Genomic DNA, 21,459 nt, shown 5'->3' with positions numbered 1-21,459 from the left:
GCATGGGGAACCCAGGGCCGATCGGGACCGTGAGTGACCCATGGGCTCCTGAGATCACAAGGGAAGGTCTCTCTTCTCTCAACTTTGACCTCTGGCCCCAGTGTCACCCAGCACTGGATGTCCCCTACCAGGCAAGGTGTTCAGACTGGGCCCTCCCACCCTGGTTTCTGCTGTGGCTGAGCTCCCCTCAGGCAACTACAACCAGGGTCTTTGTGAACTCACTCCCTTGCTACCCCTGTATCCATAAAACTGGTAATAACATTGAATTCTAAAATCATTCAACAAACCTAAGAGGTCGAGTGTGTGCCTCAGAGGACAGGCTGAGAAAGCACAGCTCCCATGCTCCCTGTCCCCCCACCCTCCCCAGGGGTGGACACACTTTGCACCGAGGTAAACTGACCAGACCCCGTTAAACCCTGGTTTCCCGAACAATCCATCTGAACTCTGCTCCGAGACCCCAGCCCCCGGGAAAAGCAGGTCCCCCGATGTTTGCAGCACTGACATCTGGGGACCCAGCAGCTGGCAGGTGCCAGCCCAATTGCACCCAGGCTGACATCGCCCCAACCTACGGAGAGAAGCGGGACCCTGGGTGCAGCAGCCGGCCAAGTACACAGCTGTGTTTGGTTAGTGAAGATCCACTAAGCTCTAACTGTTGGGCTTGCCTCTTTTTTCCACTTAATTGAACTTCAGTTAAAAAAAAAGGGGAGAGTAAAAAAGAAATGACAACCATGGTGTCTGGACACCCTTGCAAAATTCTGTGAATGAAACATGCTTCTTTTCTTGGAACTCCACCTATGTTCCTTCAGAGGACCAGCCCCCTCTCCTGTCTGTGTCTGCGAGGGGCCTGACCTGGCATGCGGGGTGCTGACCTCCCACAGACAGGGGTGATGACACCGATTTATCCTCATGGTCCTGGAAGTCAGGCCCAGACACCATGTCCCAGGGCTGAAACCCAGCTGCAGGCAGGTCTGGTTCCCCTGGAGGCTCCACAGAGAACGCTCTCCTGGCTTTTCCAGTTTCTGGGGATGCCACGTCCCTTGGTTTGTAGCCTCTCTTCCGTTTTCAAGGCCAGCAGCCCGGCACCTGTCAGCCTCTGTCTGACACTGACCCTCGGGCTTCCATTCTATGACGGCCCTGGGGTTCCAGTGGGCTCTCAGGGCAACCCCTGGAGACCCTTACCTTGAGGTCTCGGATCTCACCTCGCCAGGGCTCACCGTGTGTGGACGAGGATCGAGTCCTGGTACAGCCGGTCGTACATGCAGATCTTCAGGTCCACGTTGGGCTTCGGCACCCAGACAGGCACATCGATAGCCACGCCGACGACTTTGAAATATAACTGAATTTGAACACGAAAATCCAACAACATGCATGTTCATCAGCAGAGCAGGCAGTGCTTGTGAGAGCTAACACAGAACTCAGCAGCATGGTCTGTAATTCTTACAAGTACCGCATGCCCAGTTGTGTACGACTCTGTGCGACCCCAAGGGCTGTAGCTCGCCAGGCTCCTTTGTCTATGGGATCTTCTCCAGGCAAGAATACTGGAGTGGTTTGCCATGCCCTTCCCCAGGGGATCTTCTGAACCCAGGGATAGAACCTGTCTTTTGCATCTCCTGCATTGGCAGGTGGGTTCTGTACCACTAGCGCTACCTGGGAAGCCCCAGCTCTTACAAGTATTGGAAGGTTAATAATTAAATTGTCCATTGGGACTTCCCTGGTGGTCCAGTGGCAAGACTATGCACTCCCAATGTGGGGGATCCAGGTTGGATCCCTGGTCAGAGAACTAGATCTCACATGCCACAGTTAAGACCTGTTGCAGCCAAATATATATTAAAAAATTACACTGGCCATGTTTTTGAGATCTATGGCAGTTTTCACATTAGATAATTTTTTTTAATGGGCAGAGCTCTATTTATTTTTTGGTCGTGCTTTGTGGCATGTGGGATCTTAGTTCCCTGACCAGGAACTGAACATTGGCAGTGAGAGCTCAGCATCCTAACCACTGAACCTAACCACTGAGCATCCTAACCAGGGAAGTCCTTCACATCATATACTTTTTTTTTAAAAGTCTTTATAGTATTTGTTACAATATTGCTTCTGTTTTACATTTTGTTTTGTTTTGTTTTTTGGTCACGAGGCATGTGAGATCTTAGTTTCCCGATAAAGGATCAAACCCCACATTCCCTGAATTGGAAGGTGGATTCTTAACCACTGGACCACCAGGGAGGTCCCCACATCATATAATTTAAATAATCCTGTTTATTTTCAAAATTTTTAAACATGAGAAGGTAGACTGGTACAATGAGTTTTCACAAAAACATGTCACGCAGCTTCCTAAATATCCACATTTTTAGCAGTTTAGAAAAACCCTTTTGCTACAGAATCGTGTGTCACACGGCCAACACAGATGGAAGGCCAGGTTTCTCAAGGGCCCAGACACAGAGGTGCTTCTCCCTGCAGTCAGACCCCAAGTCCTGGTCTCAGAGCTGGGCTTTGTGGGTATCCTGCCAGGTGAGTGTGTGCACAGCAGCACCCCCAGGGTGGCACCAGGGACCACCAACCCACAAGACTGGGTGGGGGGCCTTCCTTCCTACCACCTGCAGGACTGTGACCTCAGAACACAGCTGCACCAGATCCAAGGCCACTGGGTCGCCAAAACACACAGCCCATTTCCAGGGCCAGAGACAGACTGGACAGAATAAATAGAAAGCAGGTCCAGGGAGATGGACCTGCTGGGGCAGTCAGGAGAGGGTTTGAGGACAAAGGTGACCTCTTCTGTTAGAGGCAGTGGGGGTGGGCTGGGGCAGTGGCTGAGAGGCTTGGAGGCCCTGAGCAGCATCCTGGCTGCAAGGCCAGGCAGGTCACAGAGAGGCCGATCTTGCCAGCGCCTGAATCAGCTCCAGGTGAGCAGATGGACTCGGGGGTGACATGTGACAAATGAGGGCGAAGAAAGACCCAGGCCTTGGAGTTCAGATGTCCACGAAGGGGGGCAGGGAAGCCCCCATCTACGGCAGAGCCATCAGGGTGGGAGAGGCTTGGACATGGAATGGGGGCTGTCCTTATGGGGAGACGGCAACAGGGCCCCCAGACCCCTGGATGGTAAGGGGCTGCAGGCTGGCAGATTCCAGCCCTGTCATAAGGGGCCTGGTCTCAGGAAAACAGGCAGGCAGGATGGGGAGTCCAGACTCCTGCTCACCCAAGGAGGCCGACAGCTGCACAGTGGCTGCATGTGTGGTCCCGATTCTGGTTGGGAGAAGTCAGTGGGTGGGGAGCAGTCAAGGTGTTCATTGCCCTCCACACTAAGCAGGGCCCCCATGGGCTGGCGCATCCTTGATTCAAAGTCACAGCCCCGGCCAGGCTGTCCTCTCTTGAGTGGTTGGTTACCCAGCACTGGCCCGTGTTCCTTCCTGTCACAGAGCAGGGTCTCTGTGGGGTCCTGTAGGGTCCTCTGAGGCTCTAAGGGACTCCAATTGGCACTGCTGACAGTGGGCAGTGTTGAGTATTGTGGAACACTATGGGGTACTGTAGGGCATGGCCCATTCCTTGGGGTTTCTGTTACAAACAAATGAGTGTCTTGTCTCAAATCTCTGGCCACTGAATAGGAACATGGCAGAGCAGAGCCTCCTGAAGCAGTGAGCAGAGGACAGTGCAGTGAGCACAGATGCATCAAGTGGTCACAGCTGGAAAGGACCACCTGCCCAGGAACGTGGACCATGGTGTCAGGTCAGAACTTCTAAAGCAGTGGCAGCAGGTTCAGAGGAGATTCTAATAATTCCAGTGAAACTTAAGTGAAACTCAGACACTGAAGGCCAAGAAAGAAGGTCAGTAAGAGGGATACAATGTCACACTGTATTTTGGTCATAAGGAAGTGCTGGCCGAGTGTCCTGCTGGGCACTGTCTGTCCTGGAGGGTTTTCCTCTTCCATTTAAGAAGTAGAAAGTCATGTGGGATTTGGGGGCTGAAAGTGGAGGGGACTGTTCATGGAATGGAAAGTCGAATTTCCAAATAACAGGAAGAAAAGGAATAAGTAGCAACTTGATTAAACCAACCAAAACAATAAAATTGAAAGTGAGGAAATAATATCATAAAATGAATAGTCAATACAACTAATAGAAGAAGTAAAACAAAGTGTGTCAATATTTTGGAGATTAATTCTTTGTCAGTTGTAGTAACAGTGGTAAGAGTGGGCACTCATGTTCCTGATTTTAGAGGTAATGCTTTCAATTTTTTGAGAAAAATTTAGCTCTTTAGCTCTTTTGCCCACTTTTTGATTGGGTTGTTCATTTTTCTGGTATTGAGCTTCATGAGCTGCTTGTATATTTTGGAGATTACGTGTGTCAGTATTATGCTGTGAACACACTGGAGTCTCCCCATAAAGACAGACAGCATTAGTAGGATCCACACACAAAACCTGGCTCCTTAAAAGATATAGGGTTATTAAAAAAGGATGACTATGGGAGGGGACACAGGGAAATGAGGCTAAGGGGAAGCAGAGGAGAACAGGGTGGCTCTGTCATTACTGTGGGAGCAGCTGTTGTTAGAGGTGTCTGAGCAGCGGTGGGGAAGAGGCCTGTTTGGTTCTGGTGGAAGGCATAGTTCACTATAAGAAAATAACCACAAACCCTCGTGCATCAAAGCATTAGGCAGCTGTACAGAGCCCTCTGTGAGGCATGTAAGGAGAACCTGTCAAAGACTGTGTCACTGGGAAGGTGGACATGGAAGGAACATGGAGGGAAGCCAAAGCACCTTGAAAGAGAGGAACGGAGCTGGAGGATTCACTCTTTCTGACTCCAGACTATATTGCAAAGCTACAGTCATCAAAACTGCATGGCACTGGTGCAAAAAACGGCACACAGACCAATGCAACAGGATAGAGCACCCAGAAATAAACCCATGTACCTATGGTTACCTAATTTATGACAAAGGGGAAAAGAACATACAATGTAGAAAAGACAGTCTCTTTAATAAATGGTGCTGGGAAAACTGGACAGCTACAAGTAAAAGAGTGAAATTAGAACATTCTCTAACACCACATACAAAAATAAACTCAAAATGGATTAAATTCCTAAATATAAGACCAGAAACCATTAAACTCCTAGAAGGAAACACAGGCAGGACACTCTTTGCCATAAATTGCAGCAATATTTTTTCAGATTTGTGTCCAAAGGCAAAGGAAACAAAAGCAAAAGCAAACAAATGGGATTTAATGAAACATAAAAGCTTTTGCACAGCAAAGGAAACCATTGACAAAATTGAAAAGACAACCTACTGGATAGGAGAAAGTGTTTGCAAATGATATGACTGATAAGAGATTAATATCCAAAATATTGGGTTGGCCAAAAAGTTCTTTTTGGTTTTTCTATAATACAGGCCCCACGTGGTTGGGTGGATGGAAAGTGGAGGGCAGGATCCCATGCCTGGGGAGCAGCATGGTACTCACAGTTGGGCACTGCTGATTCTTAAACACGACCTTGAAACTGTTATAGACCGTTCCCGGGACGATCGGGGTGAAGATGACGGGCACCTTGATGGAGCTGAAGGGGCCTATGTCCCCCTCTGTTATCTGCAGGGAAGAGAGGCGGCAGGCTGATCAGCCTTCACATTCTGGTCAAGGTACCTCCCATGGCCTCACCGTGGCCAGTCCCTGTGTGGGTGCGAGGTGGCCGCAGCCTTGTGTGCACTTGCTCTCCTGATGACCTGGTCCTTGCACACACGCATGAACACACATGAACACACAGTGCACATGTGGACACACACCCACAGACACACACGCACACATATGTGGACCCCACCCCCACCCCTGCCGCTCTGGCCAGGGAGGCCCCACGTGGAAGTCTCCTCTGTGCTCAACTAAACAGGGGCACCCAGGTGTGCTTCTTTGGCTCTGGGACTGACTTAGCCCAGTCAGGGATGGGGTGGCCAGATATGGGCTGAGATAGCTATCGCCCAGAGGCTGCAAGGCCGGTGACCAGACTAGTCTCATCCAGCTCTGGTCAGATGGACAGGCCACCCCAGGGCTGGAGGAAGGCGGGCCTTGCTGACCTCTCCCAGCGAGAACTCCATCTGTTCCTCATTGGGAGGTATAGTCATGATGGTGGTCAAGGTCACGCCCTCTGATTCTGGAAGAGAAGGGGGTTCACAGGTGAGGCTGGCCAGGCCAGGCCAGGAGAGCTACGGCACCAGGGCCCCTTCCTCTCCCAGACCAGGTGCTGTCCTGGAGTTTGTAGAGGCCACCTCAGCCCTCCTGAACAGATGGCTCATCCTGACAATATCACGTGCTGCCCCCACCCACCTGTCCCCAGGGCTGGCGAGGGCCCTCACAGGGGGCACCCTCACCCAGGCAGGGCCTCTACCCTTCCCCCTGACCCAGCTCTGCAAAGAAGGGCCACGTGGTGGCACAGGAGGACCAGAGTGGAGTGGGGTTGTGCCCCAGGCCTGGGCAGGGCATCCTGACCTTTCTGTGCCAGGACAGGGGTCACAGGGCAGTAGGGTCAGTGCAGGTAGACAGCCTGGCTCTTTGGCACAAAAGGCTGTCACTGTGGCCCCAGGTTTACACGGATGTGTTTCCACTCTCGCAGCTCCCATGGCCATCTCCTGCATGGGGGCCTTGGGAACTCAGGGACCCCCAACTTCAATGCCATGTGTGATCCCAGGCCTGGGGTTTCTTGGGTGGACTCAGACAGTGGGCACTGTGGCTTCTGGAGTGGGAGGCCTGGGTGGGAGAAGGTCCTGAGTTGCTCAAAATGGCCTAAGAGCAGCATGTCTGAGAGAGGACAGCGGAGAAGAGTGGGGAGGCTGAGAAGTGGACCATCTGAGGCTTTGCTTCAAGGCAGGAGGAGCTGAAAGTGGACTTGAGAAGTTTGTATCAAGAGGAGAAAATGGTAGAAAGCTGTGTGAGGGCTCAGTCATGTTGGGGTGGGGGGGAGGATGGGGGGGCCAGGCTGGGATGGTAGGGGGAGGGGGGCTGCCAAGTCCTGGAAAGGTAACACAGTACCCCATCTAGCCTGTTTTCACAGTTGTTTGGCCTTGTCTGTGCGGATGTGCTCTAAGTGGCTCCTGGAATCTGTCCTCTGGGGCCCTCTGACCCAACCTGCAGCCCCTCTGCCTGTCACACAGCTGGGACTCTGGGCCGCTGTGCTGAGGGGCCCAGGGCTGCATGCTGAGTGCCGCCTCTCTGTCCATCACATGGCTAGGACTCGGGGCCCCTGTGCCAAGGAGCCCAGGGCTGCATGCTGAGTGCAGGCCATGGGCCCAGCTCACCAATGGGGTGCCCCTCCTCTTGCTCCTTCACGTCCAGCTTTCCAGACTCCTTCTGGCTTGGTACATCTGTAGGGGATGACTCATTGCCCTCCGTCTGATGTTCAGAAAAACTGGTGGTGATTTTATCATAAAAACTTTTGTCTTCATATATGAAGATACTACTCTGAAAAGAGAACATGATACCTTTAGTGCAGTCCATTTGCCTTTCCCATTAGCTGCCCAGATCCACCATCCCTGAGGTGCCACATTGAGAGCCTGGTCATGATCTGGGCTGGGGACCACAGGATCCTGCATGACCTCCTTGGCAGCTCTCCATTAACCTGTGCTGAACTTGCCTGGGGCTCAGGGCCTCCTCTAATGCAGGTGGTTTCTCCTCAGACCCCTCCTAGAGACTCTGCACACAGGCATGAGGCTGAATTCCTTCAGGACACCTGCTGCTCTCCACTGTGAGCTTGGGTCCCCCCCAAGCTCCAGCCCAGAGCTCTCCTGACTTTGGCCCAGACCCCTGCAGACTGACTTCATTTCTGCTCCTTTCCCAGAGGGCACTGACCCGCAGGCCTCTCCCCTGGGCTCAGGAACAGACTGGCTGAGTGCCTGCTGCGTGTGACTCAGGGTCCATGGGGGACATGCAGGGTGTTGCCCTGGTGGAGCTGCTGTCCAGCTGCTCAGACACTCACTGAGACAGAGAGCCAGTGCCTGTGGAGAGCCTGAGGGCCTGGGCGCTTGTCCTCCCTCCATAAGCCTGGCTCCTGTGCCCCCTCTTCCCTCATTATCCCATGCTCTGGGTTCACACCCCAGTCCCAACCTCTGTTGCAGCAGCTGGCCCATGTTGCTGTTCAGGGGACTTCTGCCTTCTCTCTCTCCAGGGGAGACCCTTCTAGGACCTTTGCTGAAACCCCTTAATGCAGCGGAGAAAACAGACTAAGTGCTTTTTATAGGAAAGTTTCAACTAACTTAGACATATATTTTGAGGCAAACTTTCTCTCTCTGTGCTCACCCCCAAATGATCACCACCCCCTTCCCTGTCCACTGGCTATTTTGGAAGTTGTCTCCATGGATGGGGTCTCTCCTGTTTCTGTTTCCTTGGCAGCATGTGCACAGCCTTCCCGTGAGAGGACCAGGGCCTCCCTCATACTTTTGAGAGAGGTATGGGTGCAGGGCAGGGTTTGCTGAGCTTTTCAGCCTGAGGGGTCTGGGATGTCCCCACCCTGAGAATGCTTGGCCACTGCCTTGCCAACACACATGACAGGGGACAGTGTCCTGCTGCCAAGGTTGCTCCCTACAGAGTTTGAGCACTTCCAGATGGACTGGAGGCTGTCCTGCCACCCCTCCTCGTCCCACTCACATCAACAGGCTCCTTTGACTCATGGCCCACTTCACACTCATGGGACTGTATCTTGGGCAGGAAATATCACGTGCTGCCCTTGGCTGAGCAGCCACAGCATTGACCAGGAGCAGCAGCACACTCACTAATTTTACGGCCGACTGGGTGGTGTCCATCTCACAGGACTCTGATGCCAGAAGAAATCTGAATTTGGTGCCCAAGCCCCCAGTGTTGGTCAGCGTGATGGTCCGGATTGCAGTCTCACCCACTGTGTAGCTGCCAAAGTCGATGAGCTCCTTGTCGAGGGACAGCTGCCAGAAGACCTTGAGTGAGATAGGGTGACCAGAGCAGGTCTCCTCTCCCACCTGTCACCCCACAGCTGAGGGGACACGGAGCTCTGACCCTGTCCTCACACTCATGGATAAGGTCTGCATCTGGCTCCATGGGGGAGAGGCAAGGTCTCTGCACCACTCATGAACACAATTCACATGCCAGAAATCATAAACTTGTGTATTGATCATGACATTGGGGAGCACCTGAGTCCAATTTTTTAAAAATCAAGCCAGCTAAAAAGAAATGAGCTATCAAACCATAAAAAAACATGGAGGAAACTTAGATGTGTATAGCTACATAAGTGAAAGAAGTCTGTCTGAAAAGTTTTCAAACTGTATGATTCCAACTATACAGCATTCTGGAAAAGGCTAAACTATGGAAACAATAAAAAGATCAATGGTTGTATATTAATAAAAGATTCACCATAGCAAGAAGATATAACAATTATAATCAGTTATGCATCTGGCAGACTATCAAAAATACATGAAGCAAGAACTGAGGAAATTGAAGGAGAAATATATAGCTCTACAATACTCTTCTCATAATAAACAGAACAACCAGACAGAAGATAAGTAAGGAAATACAGAACTTAAGTAGCACAATAAACCATGGGATCTAAGAGATGTGTACAGAATACTTCACCCAACAACAATACATATATTTTTGTCAGGTGCACACAAGACATTTTCTAGGACTGACCATAAGTTAGGCCACAAAAGACTCAACAGGCTTTAAAAGAGAGATATCATACAAAGTATCTACTCTGACCACAACAGGATAAAGTTAAAAATCAAAAACATAAAGAAAACAAGAAAATTCACAAAATTATGGAAATTAGGCAAAAAATCAAAGATGAAATCACAAGAGGAATTATAAAATAAATAGAGATGAATGAAAACAAAAACACAATATACCAAAACTCATGGGATGCAGTGGAAGGGGCACTGAAGGGGAAATTTATAGCTATAAAAACTTACATTAATAAATAAGACAGATCTAAAATAAACAATTTATGTCTACAACTCAAGAAATTAGGAAAAGAACAAACTAAACTCCAAAACTAGCAGACAAAATAAAATAAGGATCAGAGCAGAGACAAAGTAGAGAATAGAAAAATAATAGAGAAAATTAATGAAACCAAAAGTTGGTTATTCAAAAAGATCAACAAGATCGACAAACTTTTGCCTAGATGGACTAAGAAAATAAACACTGAAGGTAGTAAAATCAGAAATGAAAATGGGGACATTAATACTGATTCTGCAGAAGTAAAAAGAATTCTAAGAAAGTACATGGGCTTCCCTTATGGCTCAGCTGGTAAAGAATCCACCTGCAGTGTGGGAGACCTGGGTTTGATCCCTGGGTTAGGAAAATCCCCTGGAGAAGGGAAAGGCTCCTCACTCCAGTATTCTGGCCTGGAGAATTCCATGGACTGTATAGTCTATGGGGTTACAAAGAGTCGGACATGACTGAGTGACTTTCACTTTCATTTCAAGAAAGTACTACCCTTGTACCAACAAACTGGATAACCCAGATGAAATATACAAATTCCTAGAAACACAAAACCTTCCAACACTAAACCACAAAGCGATAAGACAATTTGAATAGACCTATAACTAATAAGACTGATTCTGTAATAAAACTTTTCCTGACAAGGCCCTGACCTGATGATCAGAATGTGCATTGCAGGGTCCCAGGAGGAGGAGAGAAAAGGGCTGGGGGAATATTTAAAAAAAAAAACAATGGCCGAAAAAGAGGGGCAATCGACAGTAACACAATAATAGTAGGGGACCTTAATATCCTACTTATACCAAAGGACAGATCATCAAAACAGAGAGTCAATAAGGAAACACAAACCTTAAATGAAACATTAGTCCAAATGGACCTAATTGATATACTCAGGACTTTCCATCCAAATGCAGAAGAATACGCCCTCAAGTGCACACGGAACCAGGATAGACCACATGTTGGGCCACAAATCAAGCCTCAGTAAATTTAAGAAAACTGAAATTGTACCAAGTATTTTCTCTGATCACAATGTTGTAAGACTAGATATCGACTATAGGGAAAAAAACTGCAAAAAACAAACTCATGGAGATTGAACAATACATTACTAAACAACAAAGAGGTCACTGAAGAAATAAGAAGGGAAATCAAGATTCCTAGAAACAAATTACAATGAAAACACAAGGACCCAAAACCTATGGGATTCAGCAAAAACAGCTCTAAGAGGGAAGTTTATAGCAACACAATCCTACCTCAAGAAACAAGAAAAGCATCAAACAGACAACCTAACTCTACATCTAAAGCACCTGGAAAAAGAAGAACAAAAAACCCCCAATGTCAGCAGAAGGAAATAAATCATAAATTTCTGAGCAGAAATAAATGAAAAAGAAACGAAGGGAATACTAGCAAAGATTAAAAGCAAAAAATAAAACTAAAATCTGGTTCTTTGAGAAGATAAAATTGACAAACCACTAGCCAGATGCATCAAGAAAAAAGAGGGAGAAAAGTCAAATCAACAAAATTAGAAATGAGAAAGGAGAGGTTAAAACAGACAATACAGAATACAAAGGATCATAAAAGAATATTACGAGCAACGATATGTTAACAAAATGGACAACCTAGAGGAAATGGACAGATCCTTAGAAAAGTTCAACCTCCCAAGACTGGACCAGGAAGAAACAGAAATTATGAACAACCCAATTAAACACTGAAATCCAAACAGTGATTAAATATCTCCCCAAAAACAAAAGCCAGGACCAGATGACTTCACAGGGGAGATCTGTAAAACATTTAAAGAAGAGCTAATGCTTATTTTTCTGAAACCCTTCCAAAAAACTGCAGAGGAAGGAACATTTCCAAACTCATTCTATGAGGCCCCCATCACCCTGATACCAAAACCAGGCAAAGACAACACACAAAAAGAAAATTACAGGCAAATATTACTGATGAATATAGATACAAAAATCCCCAACAAAATTTTAGCAAACATAATTCAACAACATGTTAAAAAGCTCATACACCATGATCAAGTCAGGTTTATTCCAGGGATGTAAGGATTCTTCAATATATGCAAATCAATCAATGTGATACACCATATTAACAAACTGAAAGATATAAACCATATGATCATCTCAATAGATGCAGAAAAAAACCTTTGACAAAATTCAGCACCCATTTATGGTAAAAATAATGCTTCAAAAAATGGGCAAAAAAGGAACGTCAACATAGTAAAGGCCATATATGATAATCCCAAAGCAAACATTATTTCCAGTGGTGAAAAACTAAAAGCATTCCCTCCAAGATCAGGAACAACACAAGGGTGTCCACTCTCACCACTATTATTCAACATAGTTTTGGAAGTTCTAGCTATGACAATTAGAGAAGAAAAAGAAATAAAAAGAATCCAGATCAGAAATGAAGAAGTAAAACTCTCATAGTTTGCAGATGACATGATACTATACATAGAAAACCCAAAAGAAACTATCAGAAAATTACTAGTGAATTCAGCAAAGTTGCAGAATACAAAGGTTAATACACAGAAATCACTTGTATTCCTATACACTAACAATGAAAAATCAGAAAGAGAACTTAAGGAATCAATTCCACTCACCGCTGCAACAAAAAGAATAAAATTTCTAGGAATAAACCTACCTAAGGAGACAAAAGAACTATATATGGAAAAGTATAAGATACTGATGAAAGAAATCAAAGATGACATAAACAGATGGAGAGATGTTCATGTTCCTGGGTAGGAAGAATCACTATTGTGAAAATGGCTATACTACCAAATGCAATCTACAGATTCAATGTGATCCCTATCAAATTACCAATGGCATTTTTCACAGAACTAGAACAAAAATTTTCACAATTCATATGGAAACACAAAAGATCCTGAATAGCCGAAGCAGTCTTGAGAAAGAAGAATGGAGCTGGAGGAATCAACCCTCCTGACTTCAGATTATACTACAAAGATACAGTCATCAAGACAGTATGGTACTAGCACAAAAACAGAAATATAGACCAATGGAACAAGATAGAAAGCTCAGAAATAAACCCACGCACCTATGGGTGCCTTATTTTTTGACAAAGGAGGCAAGAATATACTATGGGGCAAAGACAGCCTCTTCAATAAATGGTGCTGGGAAAACTGGACAGACAGCTACATGTAAAAGAATGAAATTAGGACAGTTCCTAACACCATACACAAAGATAAACTCAAAATGAATTAAAGACCTAAATGTAAGACTAGAAACTATAAAACTCTTAGAGGAAAACATAGGCAGAACACTTGCTGACACAAATCAAAGCAAGATCCTCTACGACCCACCTCCTAGATTAATGGAAATAAAAACAAAAGTAAACAAGTGGGACCTGATTAAACTTAAAAGCTTTTGCACAGCAAAGGAAACTAAAAGCAAGGTGAAAAGACAACCCTCAGAATGGGAGAAGGTAATAGCAAATGAAACAACTGATAAAGGATTAGTTTCCAAAATATACAAGCAACTCATACAACTCAATACCAGAAAAACAAACAACCCAATCAAAAAGTGGGAAAAAGACCTAAACAGACATTTCTTCAAAGAAGACATACAGATGGCTAACAAACACATGAAAAGATGCTTAACATTGCTCATTATGAGAGAAATGCAAATCAAAACTACAATGAGATATCACCTCACACTGGTGAGAATGGCCATCATCAAAAAGTCTGCAAACAATAAATGCTGGAGAGGGTGTGGAGAAAATCGAATCCTCTTGCACTGTTGGTAGGAATGTAAATTGATACAGCCACTATGGAAGATGGTATGGCGACGCCTTAAAAAACTAGGAATAAAACCACCATATGACCCAGCAATCCCACCCCTAGACATATACCCAGTTCAGTTCAGTTCAGTTCAGTCGCTCAGTCGTGTCTGACTCTTTGTGACCCCATGAATCACAGCATGCCAGGCCTCCCTGTCCATCACCAACTCCCGGAGTCTACCCAAATCCATGCCCATCGAGTTGGTGATGCCATCCAGCCATCTCATCCTCTGTCGTCCCCTTCTCTTCCTGCCCCCAATCCCTCCCAGCATCAGGGTCTTTTCCAAGGAGTCAACACTTCGCATGAGGTGGCCAAAGTATTGGAGTTTCAGCTTCAGCATCAGTCCTTCCAATGAACACTCAGGACTGATCTCCTTTAGGATGGACTGGTTGGATCTCCTTGCAGTCCAAGGGACTCTCAACAGTCTTCTCCAACACCACAGTTCAAAACCATCAATTTTTCGGCGCTCAGCTTTCTTCGCAGTCCAACTCTCACATCCATACATGACCTCTGGAAAAACCATAGCCTTGACTAGACGGACCTTTGTTGGCAAAGTGATGTCTCCGCTTTTTAATATGCTATCTAGGTTGGTCATAAATTTCCTTCCAAGGAGTAACTGTCTTTTAATTTCATGGCTGCAGTCACCATCTTCAGTGATTTTGGAGCCCAAAAAAATGAAGTCTGACACTGTTTCCACTGTCTCCCCATCTATTTCCCATGAGGTGATGGGACCAGATGCCATGATCTTAGTTTTCTGAATGTTAAGCTTTAAGCCAACTTTTTCACTCTCCTCTTTCACTTTCATCAAGAGGCTTTTTAGTTCCTCTTCACTTTCTGCCATAAGGGTGGTGTCATCTGCATATTTGAGGTTATTGATATTTCTCCCGGCAATCTTGATTCTAGCTTGTGCTTCATCCAGCCCAGTGTTTCTCATGATGTACTCTGCATTAAGTTAAATAAGCAGGGTGACAATATACAGCCTTAATGTACTCCTTTTCCTATTTGGAACCAGTCTGTTGTTCCATGTCCAGTTCTAACTGTTGCTTCCTGACCTGCATACAGGTTTCTCAAGAGGCAGGTCAGGTGGTCTGGTATTCCCATCTCTTTCAGAATTTTCCACAGTTTATTGTGATTCACACAGTCGAAGGCTTTGGCATAGTCAATAAAGCAGAAATAGATGTTTTTCTGGAACTCTCTTGCTTTTTCTATGATCCAGCGGATATTGGCAATTTGATCTCTGGTTCCTCTGCCTTTCCTAAAACCAGCTTGAACATCTGGAAGTTCATGGTTCACGTATTGCTGAAGCCTGGCTTGGAGAATTTTGAGCATTACTTTACTAGCGTGTGAGATGAGTGCAATTGTGCGGTAGTTTGAGCATTCTTTGGGATTGCCTTTCTTTGGGATTGAAATGAAAACTGCCCTTTTCCAGTCCTGTGGCCACTGCTGAGTTTTCCAAATTTGCTGGCATATTGAGTGAAGCACTTTCACAGCATCAGCTTTCAGCATTTGAAATAGCTCAACTGGAATTCCATTACCTCCACTAGCTTTGTTCGTAGTGATGCTTTCAAAGGCCCACTTGACTTCACATTCCAGGATGTCTGGCTCTAGGTGAGTGATCACACCATTGTGATTATCTGGGTCGTGAAGATCTTTTTTGTACAGTTCTTCTGTGTATTCTTGCCACCTCTTCTTAGTATCTTCTGCTTCTGTTAGGTCCCTACCATTTCTGTCCTTTATTGAGCCCATCTTTGCATGAAATGTTACCTTGGTATCTCTAATTTTCTTGATGAGATCTCTATTCTTTCCTATTCTGTTGTTTTCCTCTATTTCTTTGCATTGATTGCTGAGGAAGGCTTTCTTATCTCTCCTGGCTATTCTTTGGACCTCTGCATTCAAATGGGAATATCTTTCCTTTTCTCCTTTGCTTTTCGCTTCTCTTCTTTTCACAGCTATTTGTAAGACCTCCTCAGACAGTCATTTTGCCTTTTTGCATTCCTTTTCCATGGGAATGGTCTTGATCCCTGTCTCCTGTACACTGTGAGAACGAATCCCTTAGAAGAAATGGAGTAGCCATCATGGTCAACAAAAGAGTCCGAAATGCAGTACTTGGATGCAATCTCAAAAATGACAGAATGATCTCTGTTTGTGCCCAAGGCAAACCATTCAATACCACAATAATCCAAGCCTATGCCCCAACCAGTAATGCTGAAGAAGCTGAAGTTGAACAGTTCTATGAAGACCTACAAGACCTTTTAGAACTAACACCCAAAAAAGATGTCCTTTTCATTATAGGGGACTGGAATGCAAAAGTAGGAAGTCAAGAAACACCTGGAGTAACAGGCAAATTTGGCCTTGGAGTACACAGTGAAGCAGGGCAAAGGCTAATAGAGTTTTGCCAAGAGAATGAACTGGTCATAGCAAACACCCTAGACCACTAGACCATTCAGGCATATACCTAGAGGAAACCAAAATTGGAAAAGACACATGTATACCAATGTTCACTGCAGCACTATTTACAATAGCTAGAACATGGAAGCAACCTAGATGTCCATCGACAGATGAATGGATAAAGCAGCTGTGGTATTCCATATATACAATGTAATGCTACTCAGCCATAAAAAGGAATGCATCTGAGTCAGTTCTAATGAGGTGGACAAACCTAGAGCCTATTATACAGAGTGAAGTGAGTCAGAAAGAGAAATATAAATATCATATACTGATACAGACATATGGAATCTAAAAAGATGGTATTGATGAATTTATTTTCAGGACAGCAATGGAGAAACAGACATAGAGAACAGACTATGGACATGAGGGGAGGGGAGGAGGGAGAAGGTGAGATGTATGGAGAGAGTAACATGGAAATTTACAGGACCATATGTAAAATAGATAGCCAATGGGAATTTGCTATGTGATTCAGGGAACTGAAACAGGGGCTCTGTGACAGGCTGAAGGGTGGGATGGGGCCAGATGGGAGGGAAGTTCGGGAAGGAGAGGACATGAGTGTACTTATGGCTGATTCTTGTAGATGTATGACAGAAAACCACAAAATTCTGAAAAGCAATTATCCTTCAATTAAAAAAAATTTTAAAAGTGGTCGAAAGTTCCCCACCTTCGATGAAAGACATGATTACAAACACCTAAGAGGTTCAATAACCTCTGAGGAGGATGAATTCAAAGAGACTTGTGCTGAGACACCTTGTAATCAGACTGTTAAAGGCCAGAGAAAAAGTGAGAACCTTGAAAGTAGGAGGAGAGAAATGATCTGTCACACACAAGGGAGCCTCAGTAAGATCATGGCAGATTTCTCAAAAAATACCTTGGAGGAGAGAGGGCCAGGAGCTGATCTGCTCCAGGAAGAAAAATGTCAGTCGAGAATCCTAAACTTTCAAAACTGTCCTTCAGGGGCTTCCCTGGTGGCTCAGTGGTAAAGAATCGCCTGTCAGTGCAGGGGACAAGGGTTCAATGCCTGGCCCGGGAAGATCCCACATGCCACGGAGGAACTAAGCCCATGCACCAACTACTGAGCCAGTGCTCTAGAGCTGCAACTACTGAGCCCACGTGCCATGACTACTGAAGCGTGCACTCCTAGAGCCCATGCTCCACAACAAGAGAAACCACCACGATAAGAAGCCTGAGCACCACAACGAACAGTAGCCCCCATTTACTGCAACTAGAGGAAAAAGCCTGCACAGCAATGAAGATCCAGCATAGGCAAAGATAATTAAATAAATAAAATCATCAAAAAAAAAAACCCTGTCCTTCAAAAGACAGTCCCAGATGGACAAGAGCTGCAGGAGTTCTGCCTGCAGGAAATGCCTCAGCCCGTCGCGCAGGCGAGAGGAAAGGACCCCAGACAGTAACCCCGGGCTCTGGAAAGGAAGACACGCAGTGCTGGTGTCAGTCATGATGGTTTGTAACAGCAATTTTAGTTTCTTACACGATTTAAGATGCTAACATAGTCTTTTAAAAAGCATTTTTTAGCCTAAAAGCTCATGTTATTGTAACTTTGGTTTATAACTCCACATTTTGCTTTCTGTAGAACTAAGAAACTGATGTATCTACAAATTTCTATTTGTGTTACTGGACATGCAAGTAATACAAGTAATTTTGTGACATCAACAACAGATCCGAGTGGGACAAAGCTGTAAAGGAGTGGAGTTTTCGTGAGCTGTTAATGTCAGACTAATACAAACCCAGATAGGATAGTTGTGACTTTAGGATGCTAAATGTAATCCTACCACAAAGAAGATACACAGAAGGGAATGAAAAAGGAATTTGAGCATTTCATAACATAAAGGTCAGTTAAACATAAAGATGACAGCACTGCAGGAGATGAGGGACAAAAGAACTTACAGGGCATGAAAACAAACAGCAAAACACCAAAGGCAGAGCCCTCCACAGTACTTAGCCTCAAAAGGACATTCTGACACGGGTTGCAGCATGGACGGACCTGGAGGGCACTGCACTCAGTGAAAGAAGCTGTTCACAAGAGGAGACATGCCCTGTGATCCCACTTACATAAGGTACTTAAAGTCATTAAGTTCGCAGAGACAGAAAGGAGAATGGTGGGTGCCAGGGGCTGGGGGAGAGTAGGGAGTGAGCGTTTAATAAGAAGAGCTCTAGTTTTGCAAGATGGAGACTCTGAGACAGATGGTGGTGAGGGCTCACAGCGCTGTGAATGTATATAATAACCCTGGGCTGTGCACTTACAGGCAGTTAAGGTGGTATATCTATGCCATGTGTGGTGCTGGTGGTGGTGTAGTCACTAAGCTGTGTCTAGCTCTTTTGACCCCATGGACTAAAGCCTGCCAGGCTCCTCTGTCCATGGCACTTCCTACATATATCATGTCTAGGTGTGTATTTGACTAGAATTAAAGCCTGAAAGAAAAGAGACTTAAGAGCATAATAATCAAATGCAATATGTGAGCTTGATTGTACCTCAGCTCAAAAAATCACAATTGTAGAAGGTGGTTTGGGGACAACTCAGTACATCTGAATGTGGACTGGGTGGGAGGTGATGACTAGGAATGTGGTTAATTTTATTTGAGATGATGATTTTTTTTTTTTAATTTCTTTTTTCTTTTTTTTGGTTAGCGATGAGAGGCTGACTGCACCCGAGGCCAGCTGACCACGTGAGAGGCCCGAGACCCCACAAGAAACCCAGTTTGGTGGTTTGGACCCGCCATGAAGGGTGCTTTTGCACTTGGCCCTGTTATTCGTGGCGGCTCTGTTCTATGGTGGTGGTGGTTTAGTCGCTCAGTCGTGTCCGACCCTTGCGACCCCATGGACTACAGCCTGCCAGGCTCCTCTGTCCATGGGATTCTCCAGGCAAGAATACTGGAGTGGGTTGCCATTTCCTTCTCTAAGAGATGCTGATGTTTTATAAGGATGGTTGTTGAACATTAGGAAATTGCTGATTCATTCTGAAGTGGACCAGGTAAGCAGAGAGATAGACAGAAGAAGTGACCATGGCAAATGTTGACAGTGATTGGATTCAGGAAGTGATTATATGGATACACACTGCATTCTTTCTGCTTTTCTTTAATACGAAAATTTTCTTAATTAAAAGAAAATATCAATTCCATGTAACGAAGGAGATTACAAACAAAATGAAAAAGCAGCTCATGGAATGGGAGAAAATCATTACAAATCACATTGATAAGGGGTTGATATCTAAAATATGTAAAAAATTCACACAACTGAATAGCAAAAAAACAAACCTACCCAACCAATACGATTTAAAAACAGGCAGAGGAATTGAATAGATATTTTTCCAAACAAGACATACAAATGGCCAACATGCACATGAAAGGTCCTCATGAAAGCATCACTGATCATCAGGGAAATGCAAATCAAAACCACAGCTCTGTGTTGTCTTGTACCGTTAGAATGTTGTTGCTGTTTAATCACTGAGTTGTGTCTGACTCTTTGCAACCCCAAGGACTGTAGCCTGCCAGGCTTTTCTGTCCATGGGATTTCTCAGGCAAGAATACTGCAGTGGATTGCCACTTCCTTCTCCAGGGGGTCTTGCCTACCCAGGGATCAACCCTGCATCTCCATGTGTCCTGCATTAGCAGGCAGATTCTTTACCACTGAACCACCAGGGAAGCCATACCATTAGAATAGCTATTATCAAAAAGAAAGAAGTAATAAGTGCTGGCAAGGATGTGGAGAAAAAGGAACCTCGTGCACTGCTGGTAGGAATGTAAATCGGTGCAGCCACTGTGGAGAACAGTATGGAGACTCCTCAAATAATTAAAAACAGAATTACAATATGACTCAGTGATCCCAGTTCTGGGTATTCATCCAAATGAATGAAACCAGTATCATCAGAAGAGTTGTCTGCATGCTCATATTCACTGTAGCACTATTTACAAAAGCCAAGACGTGAAAGCAACCTAAGTGTCTATCGACAGATGGATGGATAAAGAAATGAAATTGTGATGCATATAAAATGGAATATTATTCAGCCACAAAAAGGAAACCTTGCCATTTGGGATAATGTGAATGGCATTATGGCATGTGAAATAAGTCAGGTAGAAAAGATGGGTACTGTATGATTACACTTACAGTGGAATCTGAAAAAAAAATGGAGCTCACAGATACCAAAAAAAAAATAACCAGAAGTGGTTCCAGAGGCGGGGGTGTGGGTGGTAGAATGGGTAGAGGGATCAGAAGGCACGAGCTCCAGTTACAAGCTCTGGGGATGTGAGAGCTGCATGGTGACTGTAGTTTACAAAAGAAACCCATCAGGTGACACTACAGAGCTTCTGGGAGGAGCAGGTCTCCTGAGACGAGTCCGAGGGTCTCCTCTGACCCGGGGGTCCTACAAGCTGGGTGCTGCCCTACGCAGACTCTCTAAATGTTTGCAACATGGGCGTGGGTACCCACTTTCCCAGACAGCAGCCTCAGACCCACCCTCCCCCCACACCCCCAATGCTTAGCACAAACTCACAGAGCATTTCTTTGTTGAACATTTCAGTGGAACAGAAAATCTGCCTGTCTGAGCCAGAAACGAGACATTTCCTTCCAGATCTTTGTTTATCTAAAAAATAAAACCCCCGACCACCCACACATTTGCAGCTTCCGTGTGACGCGTGCTATCTGGACAACCCACCCCCCACTGCTGCCTAAGGGAGGGGCCTGCAGCCCATCCCACTGGACCCGTGGGCAGCCGCGGTCACACTTGCTGCCCAGGGATGCAGAAGGGTCTCTGTGTCACCCTGTCTGAGCTGAGGAAGAGTCTCCAGCATGTTTTGGAAATTAGCCAAGTGGAGGCCACGTCACTCCCTCTGCATTGCAGTGCGTCCTTCCTCCATCACAACATCTTGTGGAGCCTGGGGCAGCGGAGACCCCGATTCCACCCACCACCCTCTCGAAATGGTAGAAAACCCCTTTTTCCACAGCTTGGTTTTTGGACTGACACTCACCATGGGCTTGAAGGTGACAAGCACTTCGCAGGACATGCCAGCTGATAGCGGGCCTGGGGGGTCAAAGCTGCAGGAACAACAATGGAGCAGGGCTGAGCCTCCTACCTTCATGGACCACAGCTGGGCTGGAGCCACTGTCCCAGATAGCCAGTGCCAGGGCAGGCCGTCAAGAACCTCCTTCTTGCCCTATCCTAGGGGCTGAGTCCCTGCTGCCTCCCTGGGGCTCAGTCCACAGGAGAAGCTTCAGGGACATCTGAGTGTCAGTTGTGGGAAGGGAGGGAGGGAAGGAGGGGAGGGGGAAGGGA

The 21,459-nt window shown here is 45.9% G+C and overlaps 1 protein-coding gene across 1 annotated transcript in view; it reads right to left on the bottom strand.

The window, feature by feature from the left end:
• The window catches only part of CFAP74 (cilia and flagella associated protein 74), a 98,169-nt gene that overhangs the window by 26,083 nt on the left and 50,627 nt on the right, over positions 1–21,459 (bottom strand). Inside the window, exons 16-22 of the mRNA XM_061159783.1 lie at positions 21,155–21,221; positions 20,680–20,769; positions 8,728–8,892; positions 7,258–7,420; positions 6,040–6,110; positions 5,438–5,560; positions 1,215–1,336 (exon numbers count right to left, since the gene is read on the bottom strand). Of these exons, the coding sequence (XP_061015766.1) occupies positions 1,215–1,336; positions 5,438–5,560; positions 6,040–6,110; positions 7,258–7,420; positions 8,728–8,892; positions 20,680–20,769; positions 21,155–21,221 (801 nt within the window). The remainder of the gene's footprint in view (positions 1–1,214; positions 1,337–5,437; positions 5,561–6,039; positions 6,111–7,257; positions 7,421–8,727; positions 8,893–20,679; positions 20,770–21,154; positions 21,222–21,459) is intronic.

Source organism: Dama dama, chromosome 14 (genome assembly GCF_033118175.1).
Source record: "Dama dama isolate Ldn47 chromosome 14, ASM3311817v1, whole genome shotgun sequence".
Taxonomy (NCBI): Eukaryota; Metazoa; Chordata; class Mammalia; order Artiodactyla; family Cervidae; genus Dama; species Dama dama.
This window is presented reverse-complemented; position numbering and strand designations above follow the sequence as displayed.